At 42.1% G+C, this 22,425-nt stretch overlaps 1 protein-coding gene across 1 annotated transcript; it reads left to right on the top strand.

Annotated features, from left to right (window-relative positions):
- The first annotated feature begins 771 nt into the window (after positions 1–771).
- Positions 772–22,375, top strand: LOC112121324 (protein SSUH2 homolog). The gene is made up of 13 exons (XM_026650477.2): positions 772–796; positions 4,684–4,742; positions 7,426–7,530; positions 7,892–7,973; positions 9,032–9,161; positions 10,329–10,389; positions 12,872–12,996; positions 14,286–14,348; positions 17,601–17,686; positions 18,452–18,544; positions 19,950–20,055; positions 20,868–20,975; positions 22,022–22,375. The coding sequence occupies exons 1-13, from the start codon at positions 774–776 to the stop codon at positions 22,160–22,162; spliced, it is 1,182 nt and encodes a 393-aa protein (XP_026506262.1). The 5' UTR covers positions 772–773; the 3' UTR covers positions 22,163–22,375.
- Positions 22,376–22,425: the final 50 nt, after the last annotated feature.

Raw genomic sequence — 22,425 nt, 5'->3', positions numbered from 1 at the left:
TATCACTAACCTGTACAGAGAAAGCAAGTTCTGCAGAGGCCTGGCAGATGGCGCTTGTGTTGTCAGAGGTTAAGGGCAGGTAATAGCGAGGTGCCTAGGGTACCCCAGGGAAGTGTCACGATAAGTATGCAATATGAAACACTTCATATGTAGAAGGACTGGCCCCAGGGACACCATACTGTAATAGCATCCAGATGGTCGCTAAGGGATGTGGATTAAGCCTTCTCGTGTGGATGGGGTTCACAGAGAAGCCGTCCCCACATAAATCCATAGAGGTTCTTTTCTGTTGCAGAGCAACTGCGCTAAAGCAGGGTTAATGTCCAGACCCTCCAATATAGCCCATGCAGACCAGAGCCAGGAGTTACCAAGGTAACAAATTCAGGGGCCCAGATAGGAAAAAGGAAGAGAGGGCTTGTCTGCACTACAGTTTTAGAAATACATGTTTTTATTCTAGTCTAGACAAGCCCAGTGGGCTTAAGCAGTCAGTGACCAAGAGATCTAGGCCCTTATCCTTCCCTGTTGAAGTCAGTGGGAGTCTTTACATTGGGCACAGGATCAAGCCCTTAGAGAGCAATTTTTTAAATAGCTGGCTCTTGCTGATTAAAACTAGGGGGATGGCATGTTGAAACCCTACAGGAATTTGTGTGATCCTGGACTTGTAGATTAGTACAGACACTGCAACTTCCTCCAACTGTGAGGCCTTTTGGGAGCTAAACACCAGCACAGGAAGTGTCATTTCTTGAGCAAACAGCAGTCAGTGTCTTTCGACAACAATGGAGCAAGAGCTGCAGATCGGGTGAGCTTAAGAAATAAGAATGTATTTTTGTGACGGAGAGGTACAAACATTCTGCTGTTGGAAAAATCATGGCATCGTACAGTCGCTGCATGGAATTTTAATACAGTAATGCAGAGAGAGGGAGGCTGCTGATTAAGAGAGCTATGAAACTGTTTTGTTTTTTTAACCCAAATAAAAGTAAAAATTTGGGGAGAATTTGTAGAAATGTCTCAGTTGGTTTTTAAATGTTAACAGTAATGTTTATAAAAGGAAACGGTTTCCTTTCAGTTTATGCTGTTGCTAAGTCAGAGAGACTTTTTCATCCAACTCTGGAAAGTTCTAGTGAATGCCAGTTAGTATTCTCAGCGTTGCCTTTTTTATATTGTGTAAAGATGTCTTCATCCCATGATATGTATTTGAGTCAGTTACAGTTTGATTCCATCAAAAACTCCTAGTTTTTGCTGCTCAGGATAAATAAAATCCTTCCCGAGTGAGGCATGATGGGCGCTTTCCCAAGACTAGGGGCAATACCGTATATTCAACGAAGGTGAATGACCATATTTTCAGATGTGGTTGCAGTGGATAGATCTTTAAAATCCCACATTTTATCGTTGTAGCTATCTGCCCTGGTTTGAAAATGTAGTCCTATATGAAACTCACCAAAACAATGAAATTCACAGTTGAGGACTGCAGTAGTTACACACCTAAAAACTGCATGTAACAATGCTATTACCGTGTTTAGAGTATTTATTATAGAATAACACAGTATTTTTCCTTCAAAAGGATGCTTAAGCATGATGTGAAGACTCTCAATTATTTTTGCAAAATGCAGCTTGGAACTGGACAATGTGGTACATTTTAACCCTTCTTAAAGTAGGGTTATCCTTGTTCCCCTTCCATCTATTGAACAGTGCTATGCTTGGGATGTTAACTTAAATGTGCAACTTCCATTACTAATAATAACAGGAGGCGTACATTTATCCTTTGAAGCACAATGGGCCAGATCCTCACTTGGTGCAAATAAGTATCTCCATTGAAACCTATGCTGATTTACACCAGTTGATAATCTGGGCTAACATTGCAAGTGTTTCCCTTGACAATGATGTACATTGATGGGGAGTCTGTTTTCAGAACAGGTTAAATTGTCTCTCTGAGCTCTCTTCGAGCTAACTAGAATAAGGTTTCAGTTAACTTCTTTCCCCCCTTATTTTAAGCTCTGCACCCCTCTGTATTACATGCTTCTGCCTGGGATGTGATGAAAGGCTATTTTTGCAATGTTTCTAGTCCAGCTGGGAGCAGGAAGTACCAGAAATGCTAGGAAAATTCCTGCACAGCATTTTCAGAGATTCAGATAAACATTCTAAGATTCACACATCATTCGTTTAACAACACATGGTTATCTCTAACTCCGTTGACTTCTGGGCAGTGACTCAGAGATCACATGGGTGTAAATGAGATAAAAATTTGGCCTGCTAGGACTGTTAGTCATAGCAATGGTATTACCTTTACAGCCCATTTTGGAATCTTCCCCCTTTTATTTTTAACCTTATTTGGATTTCCTTTTTAGAATCAGACATCTGGCATGATTCTAAACAGGTACCAAGAGCAAATTATCCAATGTCTATAAAAAACCTCAGACATGTTCGCTGGTTTGACCTTTTTCAAATCAGTAGTTTGCTATGCTATTTTTTATGGTATGTGATTTCCTTGGGTGTTCTTGTTGAGGTTTTTATGGAGATTGTTAGAGAAATGTTTAAGAAATAAAGAAGAATTATCAAGGGTAAGCTACTTATGACAACATTATAGACTTTGGTTTACAAAGTGTCTGTAAGTTCTGCTTCAAGCATCTAGCAAAGTTTCTTTAAAATTTACAACACAGATTCAAGTATATGTTTCATACATCATATTATACCTGCATTGTTAAGTACAAACAGTAAAGGGGAAATCTTAGGTGGCTGGTGATAAAGGTTTCTACACCCTGGGAATCAAGATTAAAAAATATCAGCTCATCAGTGGTAGAGTGGTCTACAAAAGGAAGAAAGGGGCACCATGCATTAAAACAAAATGTCTAAACAGCTTAGTGTTTTGTAAAGGTTGCCTTAGTGTACCCTGCCCGTCTCTGTATATTGTGCCTTTTGAACTGTAGCTCAATACAGTTTGAAGATTTTTGGCTGAAGTAGAGCCAAACCAAACCTTTGGATATGAAACACTTAAATGCTGGGAAATTAACGATCCACCTCTGGACAGTGTGTCTCAGCCACATTTTGAAAGACGTTCCAGTCGGATGACACAAAAGTCATTTATTTATCTTCCGACCTGATACAATTTGATCACGGGCACTGCAAACATCCTCACTGTGCCCCTAAGCCCCAGCCTGGAGGGACCACCACTAGGTGTAAGAGAGTTGTTCATTCTTCATTGCCACTCAGTCCTTGCCACGTTGATTGTGATGATTTTTTTATATGATGTGGACATCTGACCTCTTGGAACTGAAGCAAGACACCAAAATCATCTTTACCAATTATGGATCAGCAACAGTCAACTGATGTCTGTCACTTGTGGCCCAGACTGCATTTGAATTACTAGTGAAAGGCCCCATACATCATTAAAAACCACCTTTGCTATCCAGATCCCCATCACTCATTTTTCATCCATCAGATGGTATGAGTTTGTTCTGACGTGGCCTTCACATACAACACTCCTAGCCCTCAGTCTCTGTTTTAGAAAACTTCCCCAAGAAAACTGTGCAAAGCAGAGACTTAAAATAGTTGCTCGCAGCCGCTATAAAATGATTCAGCCCAAGTGAGAACCAGGACACCAACCAAAATATCGGAGAGAAGCATTTTAATTTAGGAAGCATATTCTCAGCTCACATAGACCTGCACAACTTCCAGCAAAGCATACAGGAGTGATGGGGTTTAAGGCCCAAAAATAGGCTGGAAATCTCTCTCTTTGTATCTGGACAAAGCAGAACAATTATACAGGGGATAAAAAGCAGGTTAAAGACTTGCACAGGTGACCACCTGATTGACGATTGGGTTTTTAATTCACATTAGACTAGACCATTGCCCACAATACAGTCTCTGTACCACTTTGCCAAGGCAGGGAGACTGTAAAACTGCTTTATCAGGCAACTGGTGATTACCCTGGAATGGGGGAATCTTTGGCTTGCGCGGTCGGTGGCTAGCCAGTTCTGTGTCATTCTGTCCCATTGCCCCGCAGCATTGGGGGGCATGCCAGGAATAGGAGAGGCCTCAGCTGGAGAGTGCTGTTCCATCCATCCACTCATTGTACAGGGTAGTGTGCAACCAGTTAAGTTAGTATGGAAAAATCCAGCGATTAAGGGCTTGAAAACAGAACTGGCTTCTGATGAATGATTAATGACTATTTTGTAGTGAGATTGCTAGCAGGAGAAAAAAATTTCAATATTATGCAAGCACTTGCTATGGTAATCACAGTTAAGAAACATTTTAAGGAGGTGAAGCTGGCTTCTGTTTACTTCTTTTATTAAGTAAAAACCCAACTCGGTTTCCATGAGCAGTCCAGCCAACCACTAATCTGATTCCCGGAGGTATTTGCAAAATGGGTGCAAACACATTCATATTGGCTTAAAAATGCGATGGACTATTCACAGGGCTTTTTTTTTTTTTTTTTTTGCCACATTCTCACTACTCAAAGTAACACACCCAACAGCACAGCACAGCACAGGCAATAGCAGGATGAGTTTCTCCTAAATTGCGCTGCCAATGTGTCTCAACTTTCATCCTGTTGGGGCCGCCTCCAGGGGCGAGCGGGTAATAAATACCACTAATCCTACGTCATAATGAATCATGACCTTGCTGTGCATCCCCCTTCTCCTAGCAGAGGGCTTGTTTCATTATATTCTTTGTTTGCATTCTTCCAAACAGAAATGAAAGTCGTCTGAATTATGGAAGTGAATGTCTCCTTTCTCCCTCTGTTGCACAAGGTATGGACAATGGTATTTGTAAATTAGCAGCTGTTTACCTGAGATAAGATCTAAACTACTGAGCAGGCTGTTTTCAAGCAAGATTGGCCAGGAGCTAAACAACCCATAATCCTTAGTTTTGTTTGTTGTCCTGTCTAAAAAAGGAGGAAAACAAAAGAAAAGACCATTGTCCCATCTTGTTGACTTCAATAAGAACAACGTTGGGCTTCAAATAACTTATGCAATAACGGTAACAATTAAAATAGACCAGGTTTTGATTTTGTGTGTGTCTTTGGAAGCATTCTTAATGACATCACGCTGGGATGTCAGAAAAAGAATAACCCAAGCGCATAACAGTTCATAGTACATGAAGACACTAATATGTTGCAAATACTTAGGGCTTTGAGTCTCCCCTGAATGATAAATGCTGTGTACCTGAAGGAAGGTTTGAGGCTCTCTTCTGAGAGACACATAAAGCACATGACGGTCAGTGCTTTTCTTTTGCAGTCAGGCATGCTGATCATCACGATTGCAGCTCACATTGTGAAACTCCACATGGTTATGCTTGTTCCCCTCTAAAAAGTCCCCAGTCCTTTACCATGCCTGAGCTGCGCTTTCAAAGAAGGTGGAGTCATATTCAAATATTTACCCATTCTTTGACGACGTGAAAATACGTTTTACAAGAGCAACAACAGATCCAGTTATACTAACAACAGAAACAACAGACCTAGTTATATTATCTAGCACGGTCGACTTGACTCATTTGGAGTCACAATAGGTTAGGAGTCTTCACCATACAGCAGAGGATGCAAGATAGAGACCACTGTCACATATGCAGCACACCAGGTAAGTGAGACAAGCAAAAATTCATGCATTCCATTCTCTTATTTTAGTTACTTATTCTGGGCCAAATTCTGCACTGAATTACACACTGCACAACTCCACTGACGTCAGGAAGGTTTCATGGGGCTGTAACCAGTGCAAACGGGGCCCTTAGTTAACTTAAAGTTTGTGAGTAAATTTAATGCTTCTGAAAGTGAGTGACTAATAGCACCAGACGGAGGCAGGCATGTTACAAGGCAGATGCTGTGGAACTTTCTCTCACACAGCTCTGCCAGTGCACCTATGTCCTTAGCTTGCAGCATTCCTACTAGTCTAGTCCTGAAGCTATCTTGAGCAGAGGCTGATAAACTGTGCTAAATGGTGTGGTGATTTTGCAATGATCTTACACTAATGTGGATGTGGGCAGGTAAATAGAATTCTGTCCATTTTTACAGATGAGGAGACTGAGGCATGGAGGAGTTAAGGGGTTTTCCCAAGGGCACATGGAAAACAAACCTGTTGCAAAGAATAAAATCTGGATGTTCACAGTCATGTTCCTTAAAGACAAAATGGCCTTTCCTTCCCTAGCATTGTGGCTAACCATGTAGCATAAAGCTGACCAATAGTAAAGGGTAACAAAACGAATAATATGCCAAGCATGTGTTGCAGATACTGTACAAACTGTACAAACATACAGCACACTGCCTGCATATTTCTGAGAACAATATTTTCGCGTTTCTGACCTGCAGTAACCCAAAAGTTCCCATTAGAGGAGGAAGAGTCCTGTGGCATTCTGTGTTGCTCATTGCCACATCTTCCTGAGTTCGAAGAACAAACTTGACGTCTGCTTCTTGTACTCAGAAACATGGCAGAGATGTTTCTGAAACAAATTGACAGTGATTGTTTTTTATTCTCTTTGCACTTTTCTCTCTGAGTCAATTTACTCTGAATCCAATGAGCAGGTTTGTTTGCTACTGAAATAGGTTAGTTTAGCAATTGACTTTATAAATTCTCTGGGTTGTTAAGCACTTTTGGCTGGGCAGATCTGCCAGAGTGGATTCCTATGAAAGATTTTTGCCTTCCTCCCTTGACTACTAGAGAGATAGATTAGCTAGACAGACAGCTCCAGTGCTGCCTTTTGCCTTGTTTTGCTTGATCCCATTCACTGCCTTGAGATTCCCACCCTCGAGAATGTGCCAGAATGCACATTCTTACTTGTGGCCACCATCTAACACTTCATAGACTGACTAGAAGGGAATGCTTGAATAATATGTTTTTATATGGTCCAGAAAGGGGAGATCTTGTAATTCAAAGACCAATCCTCTTATTTTTGCAATATGGCTGATCTCCATTAACCTAAAAGTCAGAAATTTTGAGACTGCCCCTTAACCCACATCTTCTGCATCATCACAATACCATGGCCATCTACTTCTGTGGCATTTGTATCCCAGTCTATGGGATCTAAGGTTAATGCACCATAGAAGGACTAGTGAAGCCAAAGATTCAATTCTGGAATGGTAACTAATTCAGATATGGACTAATCATTTTGCAGAAACACATGGTTCTTGGTGACCCACAAGTACCATAGTGGTAGGACAAACTGATTGGGAACGTGCAGTATACTGACCTGCAAACATCACACCATTGTTGTGAAGACATCACTTCCAATCCAGGTCTAATCAATACAGCACATGTCTTGGAACCTTCTGCTGAAGGTTTCCCATCATTACTTCAAACTGGTATTAATGACTTCATATGTTCTCTCCTCTTGATGTTTTTATTGTATTGTTAATGGCTGTTTCCTTGCAAAGCACTTTCAGTCTACTGTATGTACTTTTAGATCCCTACCAGAATTCACTTCTCTTAAATTCATGTGTTGCAGATGCCCCTGCTCCTTATTCCTCACCCCATGAACGACCCTCTGCGCCCCCCTTGGAGCTGATGGACGGTGCCACTGAAGATGAAGGGGAAGATTCAGGAGACTGTGGTTGGTACAGTCTCCCACATGTGCATTAGGGTTGTTTGTCCAGGGCAATGTCTGTCACTTTTAAATAACCACCTATTGCAGATAGTGTTAAAGTAATCAAGGAACAGGTCTTTATTGTCTTTATTGAAGAGATACACAGTAAAAAGACAGCCAAAAATCTAGGTTATGATACAATACTACAGGTAAATGAGACTAATAAAAGACACAGGAGGATGAGGTAACAGTAAAGCCAGCAAGTTATATTATAAGAAGCAGAGTTCTGAACTCATCATCTGCATCTTTCCAAACTAGCGGAAAATTGAACTGTGCCAATGCAAGTTACTAAATGCAAGCAACTCTTCTTGCTGTTATTTCACTGTAGGAAACAAAGGTTTACCTCCCCCAGCTGATCAGGTGCCCGAAGGAGAGCACAATGATTCCATTCCACCTCAGACAGAGTGGAGGTAAGATGCCTTTTAGGTGCTGTTTCCAGTGTGGGAGCGCAAACCCTTTTTGAACTCACATTTACATTATTGTCTATGGAACATGGTGGAATCACAGTGTAAAATTCATAGCCTGAATTTCCATGTTTTATTGATGTATTTAGCTAGATAAGTTAATGCTGGATACTATCTATCACATTGCTTGGATGCTGATTGCTGTTATCTGAGTTTGGACCTGATTCTAATCCCACTGAAGTCAATGGGAGCTTAGCCCATTAAGTACCTTTGACTAGCAGCTAATAGAATTGTCCTTTGCCTGTCTTTTCCTACAGCCTTGTGCACATTGCTTTAAAACGGCAGCATTATGAAGAGAAACATCTTCTAAAACAGAACAATGCATTTTCACCTTACCTTGGTAAAGAAAATTAGAACATAAGAACGGCCATACTGGGTCAGACCAAAAGTCCATCTAGCCCAGAGAAAGAGCATAGAGAAAAGAGGTGACACTGAACCAGAATCCTGGGTCCAAACCTTGCATTAGAGTAACAGCGTGAACTGATCTCTGTGCTCTATTGAATTCAAACACTGATTCTGAACATTTGGGAATTTGGCTCTGAGTCTGATCAGATCTGAATTTTTTTACGGCCCCAATGTTCAGGAGTTTTTGGATTCAGGGATTTGATCTGGACCTTTCCTGACCTTTATTTGCCATCAGAAATGTCAACTTACCATCAAATTAGTCCCGACTTTACAAACAACTGTAATCTAGGATGACGGGCATGATTTTCATAAGTAACTTGTGAGTTAGCGCACCCCAAATTTTGCGTGCTCAACAAGATATTTTAAAGCAACTTGATTTTTCAGAGGGGCTCAGCACCCTCAGAAATCAGACCCTTTCCAAATGAGTCTTTAGCAAGGTACCTAAAAGTGAAACATGCCATATTGCTAGCCACTTAAGAAAATGGTGGCTGATGGTTTTACATTTTTTCCTCACTGTATAAAGAAGTTTCTTCCTCAATCTCAGGAAGTAAAGTGGATTGTCCAGTTTTTACCAAAACATTTTTTCTTTTATTTTCCAGCATTCTGTCTATTTCTGAGCATGTAGCCAGAGAAGCCTTAGTACAGTACACAGCCAATAAGTGCTGCTATCGGATTGCCCCTGCAAAACATATGGTGGTCCAGAACCTGACTCCGCTCAACACATTCAGAGTAAGTACATATAGTATTGAAAAGAGCTGACCAAATTTAGCATTGCATGGCAGGCTTAGTTGATAGGCTTATTCCTATACCAACTGCAATGATCTACGGTTTCAGGGTATGACATGATAAATCGACCCCCGAGCGCTCTCCCGTCGACTCCTGTACTCCAGCACCACAAGAGGTGCAGGCAGAGTCGACGGGGGAGCGGCAGCAGTCGACTCACCGCGGTGAAGACACCTCGGTAAGTCGATCTAAGTACGTCGACTTCAGCTACGTTATTCACGTAGCTGAAGTTGCGTAACTTAGATTGATTCCCCCTCTGTTACGGGAAGGTGGGCAAGATATTTGCAATGAAATCTGAAATCTCAAAAAATCAGCTTTTGTCATGCTACCAATTTGAAAGTGGTCCCATTTCATAATCCCCCCCTCTGGACACACACACACACACACACACACACACTAAAATTGGCCATTTTCAGCTAAGATAGGCCCGTTACATTTTTCTTTGCCCAAGTGGTGCTTTCTCTGGTTATACTAGGGAGACTGTGTGTGTGTGTGTGTGTGTGTGTGTGTGTGTGTGTGTGAGTGTGAGAGAGAGAGAGAGAGAGAGAGAATCTAAAGTACATCCCAGAGAAGAGAATTTTTCCCTAAATGTAAAATTGGTCAGAAAAGTTCTCGATCTCATAGATTTCTCCACTGTGGACTGGAAGACATGAGTGTTGCCCTCAGTACTGTGGTTAGGCAGCAGCAAAGAAAACAAATACTGAAGTGACTTATGCTAGTGTAATGACCCCCCCAGTGTGCGTCTTTACCAAGTTTCACCAATGACTTTTAGCATTGTAGCACAGGTCACGCCCACCCAGCCTTATGCTAGCATGTCTCTGTGATATCAAGACTACTTATGTCTCAGCCAGACACTGCACTGTGGAGTAATAGCATGGAGAATGACATCATTTATTAATTTAACTATTTTATTGCTCTGTCTAGCTCTTACTTTTGAAATCAGAACAGCTCTTATTACCCTAGTGCAGGAACCAATTCTACTCTCCTTGAAGTCAATAGAGGTTGTGCCATTGGTTTTAATGGGAGCAGGATTAAGCCCAGAATTGCTTCACCTCCTAGCAGAAAATAAGAAGCAGCTTTACATTAAAGTTGACTTTTGTTTGGTCTTATCAGTATCGTCTGCAAACCTTCACTGAAACCAGAGAAACATTCCCGATCAGCGAGCCTTATAATGGTAAGCAAATCAGCGCTCTTACTTAGCAGAGAGTGAACACTGTAGAATGTACTGTGGCAGGGAATGACTATCTCAGTAGACTTATGGATTTAACGAGTGACCACATGCTCCTTAACTGCACAGAGACTAGCAGAATCATAAGGGGCAATATTTTCAAAAATGGCTACTGATTCTGAATGCCTCAATTTTGGAATCCAACTTGAGGTCTCCTAGGGCCTGATTTCAGAGGCATGGAGAACCGGATTGATAACTAAGCCTTTCACCTGTTTAGGTGGCAAGTTTAAATCCAGCCCAAATTGGTGGAGACCGAAAGGTTTAAACACTATAATTTATTTTTCAAACTTTCTTTGCCTGTCACCTTTTGTGACATTTGTTTTCTCTTTGGCTTTTGGACAGTGAAACAAGGCGAGTCTGCTTAGACTAGTGCTCCTGCAGTAACTCAGGGCTGGTCCACACTGGGGCGGGGGATCGATATAGGAAACGCAACTTCAGCTACGAGAATAGCGTAGCTGAAGTCGACGTTTCCTATATCGAACTAAAAGTACCTACTTCGGGTCCACGCGGCGCAGGCAGGCTCCCCCGTCGACAGCGCTTCCTCCTCTCAGCGAGCAGGAGTTCCGCAGTCGACGGGGGAGCGCTTCTGGGATCGATCTATCGCGTCCAGATGAGACGCGATAAATCGATCCCAGAAGATCGATCTCTACCCGCCGAATTAGGCGGGTAGTGTGGACCAGCCCTCAGTGATGATGTGTTTGGCATCCCATTCCGGCATTTTAGTCCAACCACCACCTCCATCCGGTTCTCCCTAAATGAAAAACCATTGGAAAATATTGCTGTTCATGTAATGTTTTAGGGAGAGAGAAGCGAAGAGGTAGACGATGGGGAAGGAAGATCAGATAAACATGCCAGGTGAAGGGTGGGAAGAGAGGAAAGGAAAAGTACAGAGAGGAGAAAGAGGGAGTGGAAGTGGGGAAGAAACAGAGGTAGGAGAAGACAAGAGTGGAAGAAGAGAGATGGAGGAGAGTGGAAGGTGAAGAGGGGAGGAAAAAGTGAGGAAAATTGGAAGTGGAAGGTGAATGTTATCATGGGGGCCAGCTAAGTGAAAGCTAACTTCCTGGCAGTCCATTGTATGTGGCCACTAATATTTTTCGTTCTTCTAAGCTGGTTTGCTCTGGGCCTGATCCAAAGCCCAGTAAATGAATGGGAGTATTTACATTGACTTCAGTGGGCTGTGGATCAGGCCCCAGGGTTATTCACACAAGCTAAATTTAAGCCGGGGCAATAGATTCATTTAGAACCTTTCCCACCGGGTACTGTAATTGTCTTTTATAATTAAAAAAAAAGTCCAGTTCAGGAAACAGCATGTTCCTTTGCTTCAATTTCCACTGACAGATGCAGGTTTGTTAACATACCAGAAGTTGCTCATTGGAGTCATAGTTCCTGATATACAATTAACTTCCACACTAGCTCAAGCACAGTGAGGCCGGTTTACTTTGACCTCAGAGTAAAATGGATTGTAACATCTCCTGCCTTCAGAGAGAAGGGGGGGCGGGGGACTGTCTAGAGACCAGGGGTATGGGTGTACAAAAGGAAAGAGAAGAGAATTGAATACACTGAGGTTATACAACCTTATATGGTTACAAATATAAGCTTTCTTGGGTACATTTTCTCATCTAATTAAAACAGATTGGCATCTGTAAAGGGTTGGCTTGGGAGGGGTAAGTTCAAGGAGCTTCCCTCCATCCCCTTGCGAAAGGGCAAGCGACAATTGTAGGAAAATGATTCCAAATGGGATGAAGCCAGGCACCGCTCCAGCCTTAGAGAACAAGCTACTGGAGGAGAAGGGAAGAGGTGGCAACATGTTTAAAGAGGGCACAGCTTCCATGTTCCTTCTGAGCACTGGAGACCTGAGGGAGGGTTTATGCCTTCTAAGGCACAACTCCTCTTGTGGTTCCCTCCGGGGTGCATTCATCTGACGAAGTAGGTATTCACCCACGAAAGCTTATGCTCCAATATGTCTGTTAGTCCATAAGGTGCCACAGGACTCTTTGTTGCTTTCTACCCCTCTGATACTCTGGGGTGCAGTGACTCTGGTGTGTTTTGGACTTCAGTGTAGCATAGATTAGCAGAGACCTAAAGTCCTTCCCAGCTGATGGATTCAGTAGTCTTTCTTGGTCTCCACCCAGTAAACAGAGGCTGGCATCAGAGGAACCATGACACCAGTCAGTACTAATTGGCACCTCTCACCCCTAGGAAGGTGGGGTTGTAATGGATAAGATCTGAACTGCCACTGTCTAAATTGTATTTGTTTTGTGAATAAGCAGCTCCCTCAATTTCCTCCACTGCCATCAACCTGGCACCTTCCACTAGCACTGAAGCGCACGTGTGAAAGGAGGTGCCTGGTGATGTTTTTGTCCATTCCATGCTAGCCTCCCTAATACACCACTGTCTTTTCTGACTGATCTTTAGTCCTTTGCTCTAGGTGGATTTGTGGACTCTTCTGATGTTGCACCAGCACCTGCCCCATGGGCAATAGTAGTGGATGCACCTCCTCTGTTTACGGATTGTGAAATGCACATTCCAGTGCCGCACACATATTCAGTACAGGTAAAACCCCCACAAACATTCCGACTTTTAAAGGATCATTAATTGGGTGACAGGAGTGTCCCATTTGAAATCAGGTCCCTATTGTGCTAAGCGACTGTCCTGTCCCCAGAGAGCTGACAGTCTAACTAGACAAGACAGACAAAAGGTGAGAGAAGGAAAATATTATTATCCCATTGTACAGAGGGGCAACCAAGGCACAAAAAGAGGTTAAGCATTTTGCCTAAGATCCCACAGGAAGTCTGTGGCAGAGCCAGGACTGAGCCCAGGTTTTTTAAGTCCCACTTCAGTGCCTTAGTACCTACGCTAATCGAAAATATTTCTAATCTTAAATCCGGCAGCATGTAACTCAAAGTCTGCTCTTCTTCAAGAGCTTGATCCTACTCTCATTGAAAGCAATGGCAAAACTCCCATTGGCTTCAGTGGAGCAGGATCCTGGTCCCAAAGCATCATGTTATCCTAAATGCAGATTACATATTAATTTTAAAATCACTGTGCCATCATATTTCAGTTCTATAGTTTTGGTTAAATATCTAGCACATATACCTATTTTGACACAATTATTTTTACTAATTGCAATAGCTCTTCTGGGGTATAATTATATTTATTGCTTCTTCCCCTCCTGATTTAGGATAAGAAAAGATAACTCAGGTTTCTGGCAGGGTAGCATTCTTTTTGTTGCTTTAAATAATGAGATATTCTTTTTAATAGCTTTAGATAAAGGATTAGTCCTTGTTTTTGGCAAGGAGTTGATTTTACTGCTCCAGATAGTCTGAAGTGTGCATTTCAAGTGGGCAGGCTGCCATAAAAAAGGATTTGTACCCACCCAGCAAAACAAAGCAAGGCTATTTCTGGAGTAAAACAAACAAAACCAGACAGAAAAGCCAACCCAACTGGTTTTGTGTATGAACTCAGTAACCTAGGTAAGAAAATATATATCCTGCTTCCTGATGTTTCCACTAGGAAGGGGACAGAAGACCTTTGAGCATGTATTTCAATGTAGGGATGACAGTCTTTTTATACTTTCTGCTTCTCGTGATATGATCATTTAATTTCACAATGGAATCCCTGTCTGCACTAGTAATTTTAGGTTTCTTTGCCAATGGGTTTCAAGCAAGGCTCCCCTTACCTACAGGTGTAATAGAGAGAGAGGATGAGGGTTAGGTGAGAATGATGACTCCTTGGGGTTAAAAGTAATTGCCCTTGGGCTGTAATGCCAGAAGCCTCACGCTGCTGTATTTCTCTTTCAACCCACTGCTCTGTTACTTATACCTTTTTTGCTTTGCTTTCAGGATTGTCCTAATTGCCAAGGACGTGGTAAGAATCAGTGCCACTTGTGTATTGGATCTGGAAAGGTATGTTATAATGCAACTATGGCAAGTTCTCTTTCACGTGTCACCATTTCCTGTGCAGTACAATTCTACAGGGAAGGAAGAAAACACTTAAATTTCCCTTCAAAAATACTTGGAAAAGTATATAAAAACCACTTGGCCCCAACTTTTCTCTTTCTGAGCTTTTGACAAGCAAATTACAACAAGTCATCTGAGAACAATAGTCACTAGTAGGAACTGGTCCCACCTATGTGTCTGTTGGACATTCAATTCACATTCTTTCTTCCAAATAGATGGAATAGATAAAGTTAAGTCTTTAATAAATACTGAGGGAACATATGTCTTCAGCTTTCAAAAAAGGGGCAGCTGTTCCCAGTCTTTGACAAATCTCTCAAAGAGAAATGACAAAGTCAGGAAGGAGATGTAAATGGTTGTGTGACAGCTAAAGAATGGAAGGTTACGGGCCTGATCCAAAGATCATTGATGTCACTGGGAATCTTTCTATCAGTGGGAGTTGACCATGGCCCTTTGTTATTTGAGAAAAACTTGATCCCAATTTATATTGACAAACGAGTCTGACCTCTCTTTGAATCTAGGGCTTTCCCTTAATAAAGGAGTGATTTAATCTAACCTGTTTTAAGTGAAGAGTGAAGGGAATGACAGAAATTGGGAGGCTTAACAGAAATGACATCCTAATCAAGTTGGAGCAGATTTGTACCCAGAATAATTAAGAAAGTTTCAAGACAGAAGGTTAACTGCCAAGAGTGGCTTCTTATACTAGTTTCACTGTGTTTTGTCTGCCCAGATATAATGAAAGGGGGAAACAGAAATGCAAATATCACAGTTGGTGAGTGACTAGAGTAGAGAATAAAATGACATTAGAAGGTGTCCTTATGCCTGTACACTACTATGATAGAATCACAGAATCATAGAAGAGTAGGGTTGGACGAGACCTCAGGAGGTCTAGTCCAACCCCCTGCTCTAAGCAGGACCAACCCCAACTAAATCATCCCAGCCAGGGCTTTGTTAAGCCAGGCCTTAAAACCTCTAAGGATGGAGATTCCACCACCTCTCTAGGCAACCCATTCCAGTGCTTTGCCACCCTCCTAGTGAAATAGATTTTCCAAATATCCAACCTAGACCTCCCCTACTGCAACTTGAGACCATTGCTCCTTGTTCTGTCACCTGCCACCTCTGAGAACAGCCTAGCTCCATCCTCTTTGGAACCCCCCTTCAGTTAGTTGAAAGCTGCTATCAAATCCCCCCTCACTCTTCTCTTCTGCAGACTAAATAAGCCCTAGTCTCAGCCTCTCCTCATAAGTCATGTGCCCCAGCCCCCTAATCATTTTGTCTTCCGCTGGACTCTCTACAATTTGTCCACATCCTTTCTGTAGTGGGGGGCCCAAAACTGGACGCAATACTCCAAATGTGCCATCACCAGTGCTGAATAAAGGGGAATAATCACTTCCCTCAATCTGCTGGCAATGTTCCTATCAATGCAGCCCAATATACCGTTAGCCTTCTTGGCAACAAGGGCACACTGTTGTTTCATATCCATCTTCTCGCCCACTGTAATCCTCAGGTCCTTTTCTGCAAAACTGCCGCTTAGTCAATCCTCAGCCGGTAGCAGTGCATGGGATTCTTCCATCCTAATTGCAGAACTCTGCACTTGTCCTTGTTGAACTTCATCAGATTTCTTTTGGCCCAATCCTCCAATTTGTCTAGATCACTTTGGACTCTATCTCTACTCTCCAGCGTATCTACCTCTCCCCGCAGCTTAGTGTCAGCTGTGAACTTGCTGAGGATGCAATCTATCCCATCATCCAGATCATTAATGATGCTGAGATTTTGGTAGCAGTTAATAAAGAGATCCTCAACTGAGGTGCTTCCTTTGTAAATATCATCTCAGTATTTAACCAACCACAAAAAGAAGGGCTGCCCATCTGTAGCCACTATAGATGTCAATATTAATCGTTTAGCACAAGTCCCCTCAAAAGTTTTCCCAGGCTCTCCTATACAAATTTAGGATGAGAAATTGGTAAAAAAATTGACTAGAACTTCCGTTCTGTGGTATATAGCTGTCACAGCAGTTGTTGGCAGAGAATTACCCTTCTCCAATAGCTAAACCATTGTCACTGTCAGAAACATGCAGGGTTTTTATCGGAGGAGCTGGTTGGATGACTCAGGGAACAGGTAATAGGATGCTGAGCTTTTCATCAGTTTGTTCTGGCCCAGTTCGTTAGTAATCAGAATTCATTGTGATACGATGGCTGTTCACATCTGATCTAGCACCAACTCTCATCCTGCCTGGCAGTTTCATCAAAGAGGCTAAAGGACTGCTTAAGAATGGTGACTCGGTAACTGCTCACTCTCATAGGTCAGTCAATGTGAGTAATATGGCAGTGCTTCTATGCATGCAGTACCTGTAGACAAAGGACTTGAATCTCCAGAGGATGCAAATTATAGGAGAAAAACAGGTCCTGTAGGTGGTAAGGGCTACTTTTATGAGTATCAGCGAGACTAGATAACTGCATGAGCACTAAAAAAACCCCAAAAAACGAGGAGTCCTTGTGGCACCTTAGAGACTAACAAACCTTTATCGATAACAAGGAAGGAAGAACAGGTATTGCTGGAATCTCTTGCCTTTAATTTGTAGTCCTAATTCTGGAAGCTGCAGGTGCTACTCAATTATGTTCAGGTGAGCATTGCAAAATTTGAAACTGAACAGACACTACTGCCATCTTCAGACACGGAAAATGTGTTATGAAAAGTTTTTTGCTAAAATATCAGCTCGTACAGACTATAGAATGGATCCAAGGATGTGCCTACCTCATTTTAACAGTAATATTAATGGAGTGATGTCACTTACATAGGCAGCAGTATTAAGTTGTCTGCAATTAAATACTCTGCTGGATATGGAATCCTTACTGGAATATTCTGCATTAAGGGATAAATTCATCCCTGTATAGAAATCCAGCAGGAGGCCTATGCATTCATTTCATTCCATTTAAATCCTCAAAACTAGGATTTGAGTGGGACTAGCGTGGCGCACGGACCTTGTGTGGGTTCTTTGCACAGGGATGAATTTCATCGTAGGTGCCCTTGCCACATGGTGCATGGGATGAAATAGGTCCACTTAGGTTACCCCGTTCTGAGCTCCAGATACGTGTATGTACTTTTGTTGTTGAGAATGTGGACCTGACAAAATGAAAAGTGAGAAGATCAAATTCTTGTCAGAGAAAAAATATCTTTTTCTTTTCACCCTTTTAAATGTAGAGAAGATGTACGGCTTGTAATGGGACTGGCTGGCAAGACACATCCAATCAGAGTTGTTTATTTTGCTCAGGTTCAGGAAAGAGACGGTAAGAAAATGCTAAAATACCAGATGGCAATTTGTATTTCTTTCACAGCTTTCGTTGACCAGATGGCTCTTTATTAGGATATAATTTCCTCCACGCTCTTTGAATATGGGGAACGGGTGAAATGGTGCCAGCTGAATAAGAACTTAACCAAACTACAGATCCAATTCAGTGCCCACTGGAGTCAATGGGAATCTTTCCATTTATAATAACAAACATTTGCACCTTACATTCAAAGCTTGCAAAGCTATTTGCAAACCTTTACTAAGCCTCCTGTAAGGTGCTGTAGGTGTTATTAACCCCATTTTATGCTGGAGAGACTAAGACACAGAGAGGCAGTGGGCCTCGTCCTTCACTACCTTGCATCATTTAAACTAGTGGAAAATGAATACAAAGCGGGTGTAAAATGGATTCTATACCCACTTTCTTCAGGTTGTTATTCATTTATTATATCATTTTAGCACCCAGGGGACCCCACCGAGATCTGGAGACCCATTGTGCCTCACTCATACTGTAGAAACACATCGTAAGAGAAGATCCCTGTGCTGAAAACCTTACACTTTAAAAAGTCAAGTCAGATGACGGTTTTTCCCACTCCTTGGTGTCACATTAGAACACACACATGCAGACTGGTGATGTCCGATTAATGAACCCATTGACATCAGACGGCCCACTGAACCGATCCACTTTTCTGGATGAAAATGAGAGTGCTATAAAGGAGGCTTGTGTGTGTAAAGCGAGTGCGTAAATGTTGTATTTCTTCCATAGTTGCTCAGACTGTCATGGTGGCGGTTGGCAGAAATGCATCCGTTGCTCTGGAAAAGGCCTCTTGCTATATCATTCTGAACTTACAATCACTTGGTAAGTTGAAATCAATGAACACAGGGGTTTGTTGTTAGACAGGAGGGTCTATACAGTTGTTGGCCATTCTCAAGCATGCTGATGTTACTGAGACAGATCCTCAACTGTTGTAAATGAGGGTAGATCCGCTGAGGTCATTCCTGTTAAATGCTGTGCCATGGTTTGGAGTACTGACTTCAATGGAACCAGGCTGATTTACACCTGCCAGTTATGTGGCCCAACATTTTAAAGTATATGGCTCAAACATGAGATCAGTGCTCCTGGTGATGGTGATGTCATTTAAGAGAAGTGTTAAAATCCTTAGAAATTGATATTTTACATGTAGATTTGAAAGAAAGAGTGGCATTGAAATCCAGCTTTCCTCTCTTGGAAGTATAATTTTGTAAGTTTCAGAAGTCACTTGATTATCTAATTTTAGTTAAGCAGTATGAGAAATGACATTATCACAGTCCATGCTGAATGCATCTGGCACACAAATATTCAGAGACCTGGAGTGTTCAACTAGATTACTAGAACTTTTGGATCAAATAGAAAACCAAGGTCCCGAGCATTAGTGCCTATTAAAACGCCCTCGGTATGGTTAGCTAGAGCACCTTAGCTCAATGCCCAGACAGAATTCTGAGTAAACTACATTTCACCTCACTAACATTTTCTTGTAGTGGGCCTGATTCTTGTTTACATTCTGATCCCTTTACCTTGCTCCAGCAAGATGAAGGGACCTTAAAGAAGGGGCCTTTACACCGTAGGGGCCTTGACACTGCCCCTAAGGTGTAAAGGAACGTTTGTGTAAATGAGAGTCAGACCCATCATCTTCCCTTTAAATTCTGATCTGTGTAATGTTGCTGTACCTTGCTAGAAGGGTGCCTCTCATACCCCACAAGTGGTTGAATTTCAGTCATGGAAGAAACCATCTGTATATATCTTAGGCCAAATGGAAGCCCTCATTGTTTGTAGCTTGCACTGTGGCACACATTAATCAATGCAAGGGCAGAATTAAGGTAGACCTGGGACTGGCTGCGGCCCTGGAAATCTCTTCTCACATAGTTTATTCAGGCCAAGGAAAGCAGTAACCTGCAGGGGGTGGTAGGATCTGAGACATAGGAGCTAAAACATGTGAAGCACATAACCAAAGCCCAGCCCAGAATGCCCTCTAGCTACAAAGGCTTGAACTTGACAGATTTTGTGGGAGATAAGAGCAGGGCACAAAAGTTACCCCTGATGGTTCCCCTCCCAGCTGTGGCTTTTCCACCATAATCCTGTGTGCTTCCCAAGGCATGATTTTGTCCCAGGGCTTGTAAAACATGTTGAACACTATGGGGTTTTGTTGTATAGAGCTAATCATAGCAATCCTAACTTTTAAAGAAGAGAAATAGAAACCAACATGCTCCCCCCATTTTCCCAACAGGAAGAACAGCGTGGCTGAATATGTTGTTGACAAGAATTTTGGGTTTCCTATTTATCACCTGCAGGAAGTCACTGGGAAGGAAATATTTAGTGATGAAAATCAAGTGGTAAATAATGACGCTATTGTGTTAAAATTCTTTTATCTGGAATCCACTGAAACTGCAGAGCACACTGCCATGTTTATGAACTAGCTCTCTAAGTACCAAGTAATTTTAAAGGGACAAAGAAGTAAAATTAATAGCCATACATTTTATGATAAATGTATAATTTCTATAGGAGGGTTTCACTGCATATTAGTAAAAAATGCGACAGCAATTTTCCAATGACAGAACAACACAGTAGCAGCCATTGCTATATCATCATGTTACAACATGGGCAACATGCTACAGTCCAGTTAAACACTGGTGATAGCTATCAATACTTGTGGATGAGCAATAAGAGAGACAGGCCTGAACCAGAACCCTGGATCTGAACTACTAGGAATTTGGGGAAAGTTTGCATCCATAGAGGCACTTTGCATCTCGGGCCCTTTTTTGTCACAGCACAAGACAGGGAAAGGAGTTCTCCAGAGTGGTTATTGTGCCATCTGAGAATCTCACTATCCTGCAGTCATCCTCCTGTGCTGATTTAGCCAACTGCAGGTCTGCTTTGTGCTGGGGATGTGAGGTGCTGAAGGATAGTCCAGGATCTGTATTTAAAATTAGATTAAAACTGATTTATCTCTTGAAGCACTGACATTTTGCCAGTTAAATTCATGCTTAGGAGGGCGTCGGCATTGTACGTGTGGTCTGTACAATGGGATAAAATTAAAATATACCCAAGGGACTACAGTTCTTTACTAATTATCCTTAACATGATAAAACTGCATTTTGGAGGGTGTATAAATATGTCCTTCATAACTCTGTCTTTATTTTCACAGGTGTATCCTATAGTGAATTTCCCCGAGCCAACCATTGATAGGGGTTCAGAATCATGCATTGCACAACACCAAATGCAGTTTGCCTCCAATAGTCATATATTGAGACAGGTAGGTAAGATGCACCAAACAAATGTGAACTCATTGCCCTAATAAATGGGAGGCAACTGGGGGAGAATACTATCCTTCTACTGCTAATCTCCAGAATATGTAATTTACAGTTGTAAACTGGTGAAACAACACAGCAAAATCACACAAGGTCAGCCAGTCAGTTCCCTTTACTCAAGGAGAACTGTGCACTGTAATCACAGGAAATAAAAAACACTCCAAAAACATCAATATGCAAAATAGTCTCCCGGTTCGAGGAATCTTAACTTAGATCTACAGCCCCACATTCAGAGATCAGCCTTCAGCCAGCCAGGCTTTCCCTGCCTGTTCCTGGAGCTGTTTTACTGCACCTCCCTGCAGCACCTATGCGAGCGCAAGTTGCTACTAATTTACCATCTGCCCGGGAGGTTGCATCTTGTCACGTGTTTACCAGATCTCTTTTGCACAATTTTAATCTGACTTTCACTGGGAGTAAATCTATCAAAATCAAATGAAGATCCATCATGTAAAATCAATGTAAACGACATAGTCAGTCCACAAGATTTTTTTATAAAAGGAGAGTTAGATGGGGGACAGTAAGTTTGAAGAAGCTTGTTTTACAGCCACTTGGGGATGGAATAATTTAAGTGGTGTAAACCTGTACAATGAAGTCCACTACTTCTAAATATCCTGGTGTGCAAGAAAGGTCAAAGGATACTTGGGAAAGGAACTGAAACCGTTCCAAGAATTCATCGTCACCATAGGAATTCTGAGATGAGTGAAACACTAAGCACAGATAGGCTACACCAGTGTTTCTCAACCACTGATCCTTGGACCAGCGCCGGTTCCTAAGATCTTCTATGGGCTTTGGATCAGGCTCCTTAAACCAAAGAAGAGCCCAGTTGTGATCCACTTGCTCATGCTGAGTAGTATTTTACCCGGGAAGTGAAAGGGGCTATTTGTGAGTAAGGTACACCTCAACATAAGCCAGGGCAGCAGGATCTGACTCCCAAACTCTGCCCTTAGGATTATTATCAGATATAATCATATATTTCCTTTGTCTTTTCCAGAAACAAACCATTGAGCTGATTCCACTCACCAAGGTGGTATATGAATGGAGAGGAAAAGTCTATTCCTTCTATGTCTTTGGAAATGAGAATAAAGTGTATACAGAGGACTACCCAGCAAAGTGCTGCTGTTCAGTCATGTGATTCACAGATAGGTCATAAGTTCTGTTAAGAAACACACCACCGGGCAGAACAGCGCAGCTGGAATTATTTATTCTCTTTAATAAACTGAGCAACTCCTTCCTTTCCAACTTTCACTGGACAGCAGATCTAAAGATCTTCACTCCCAGCATGATCACAGAGGGTGATGGGTGTCTCTTTATCGGTGCAGTAACGATTTATGCAGGTCACACAGTGCCAGGGCCGGCTCTAACTTTTTTGCTGCCCCAAGCAGCAAAAAAAAGCGC

The sequence above is a fragment of the Terrapene carolina genome, unplaced genomic scaffold (genome assembly GCF_002925995.2).
Source record: "Terrapene carolina triunguis isolate 2854851 unplaced genomic scaffold, T_m_triunguis-2.0 Scaffold89, whole genome shotgun sequence".
Classification (NCBI taxonomy): domain Eukaryota; kingdom Metazoa; phylum Chordata; order Testudines; family Emydidae; genus Terrapene; species Terrapene triunguis.
The sequence above is the reverse complement of the archived record's forward strand: the minus strand, read 5'-3'. Positions and strand labels throughout refer to the sequence as shown.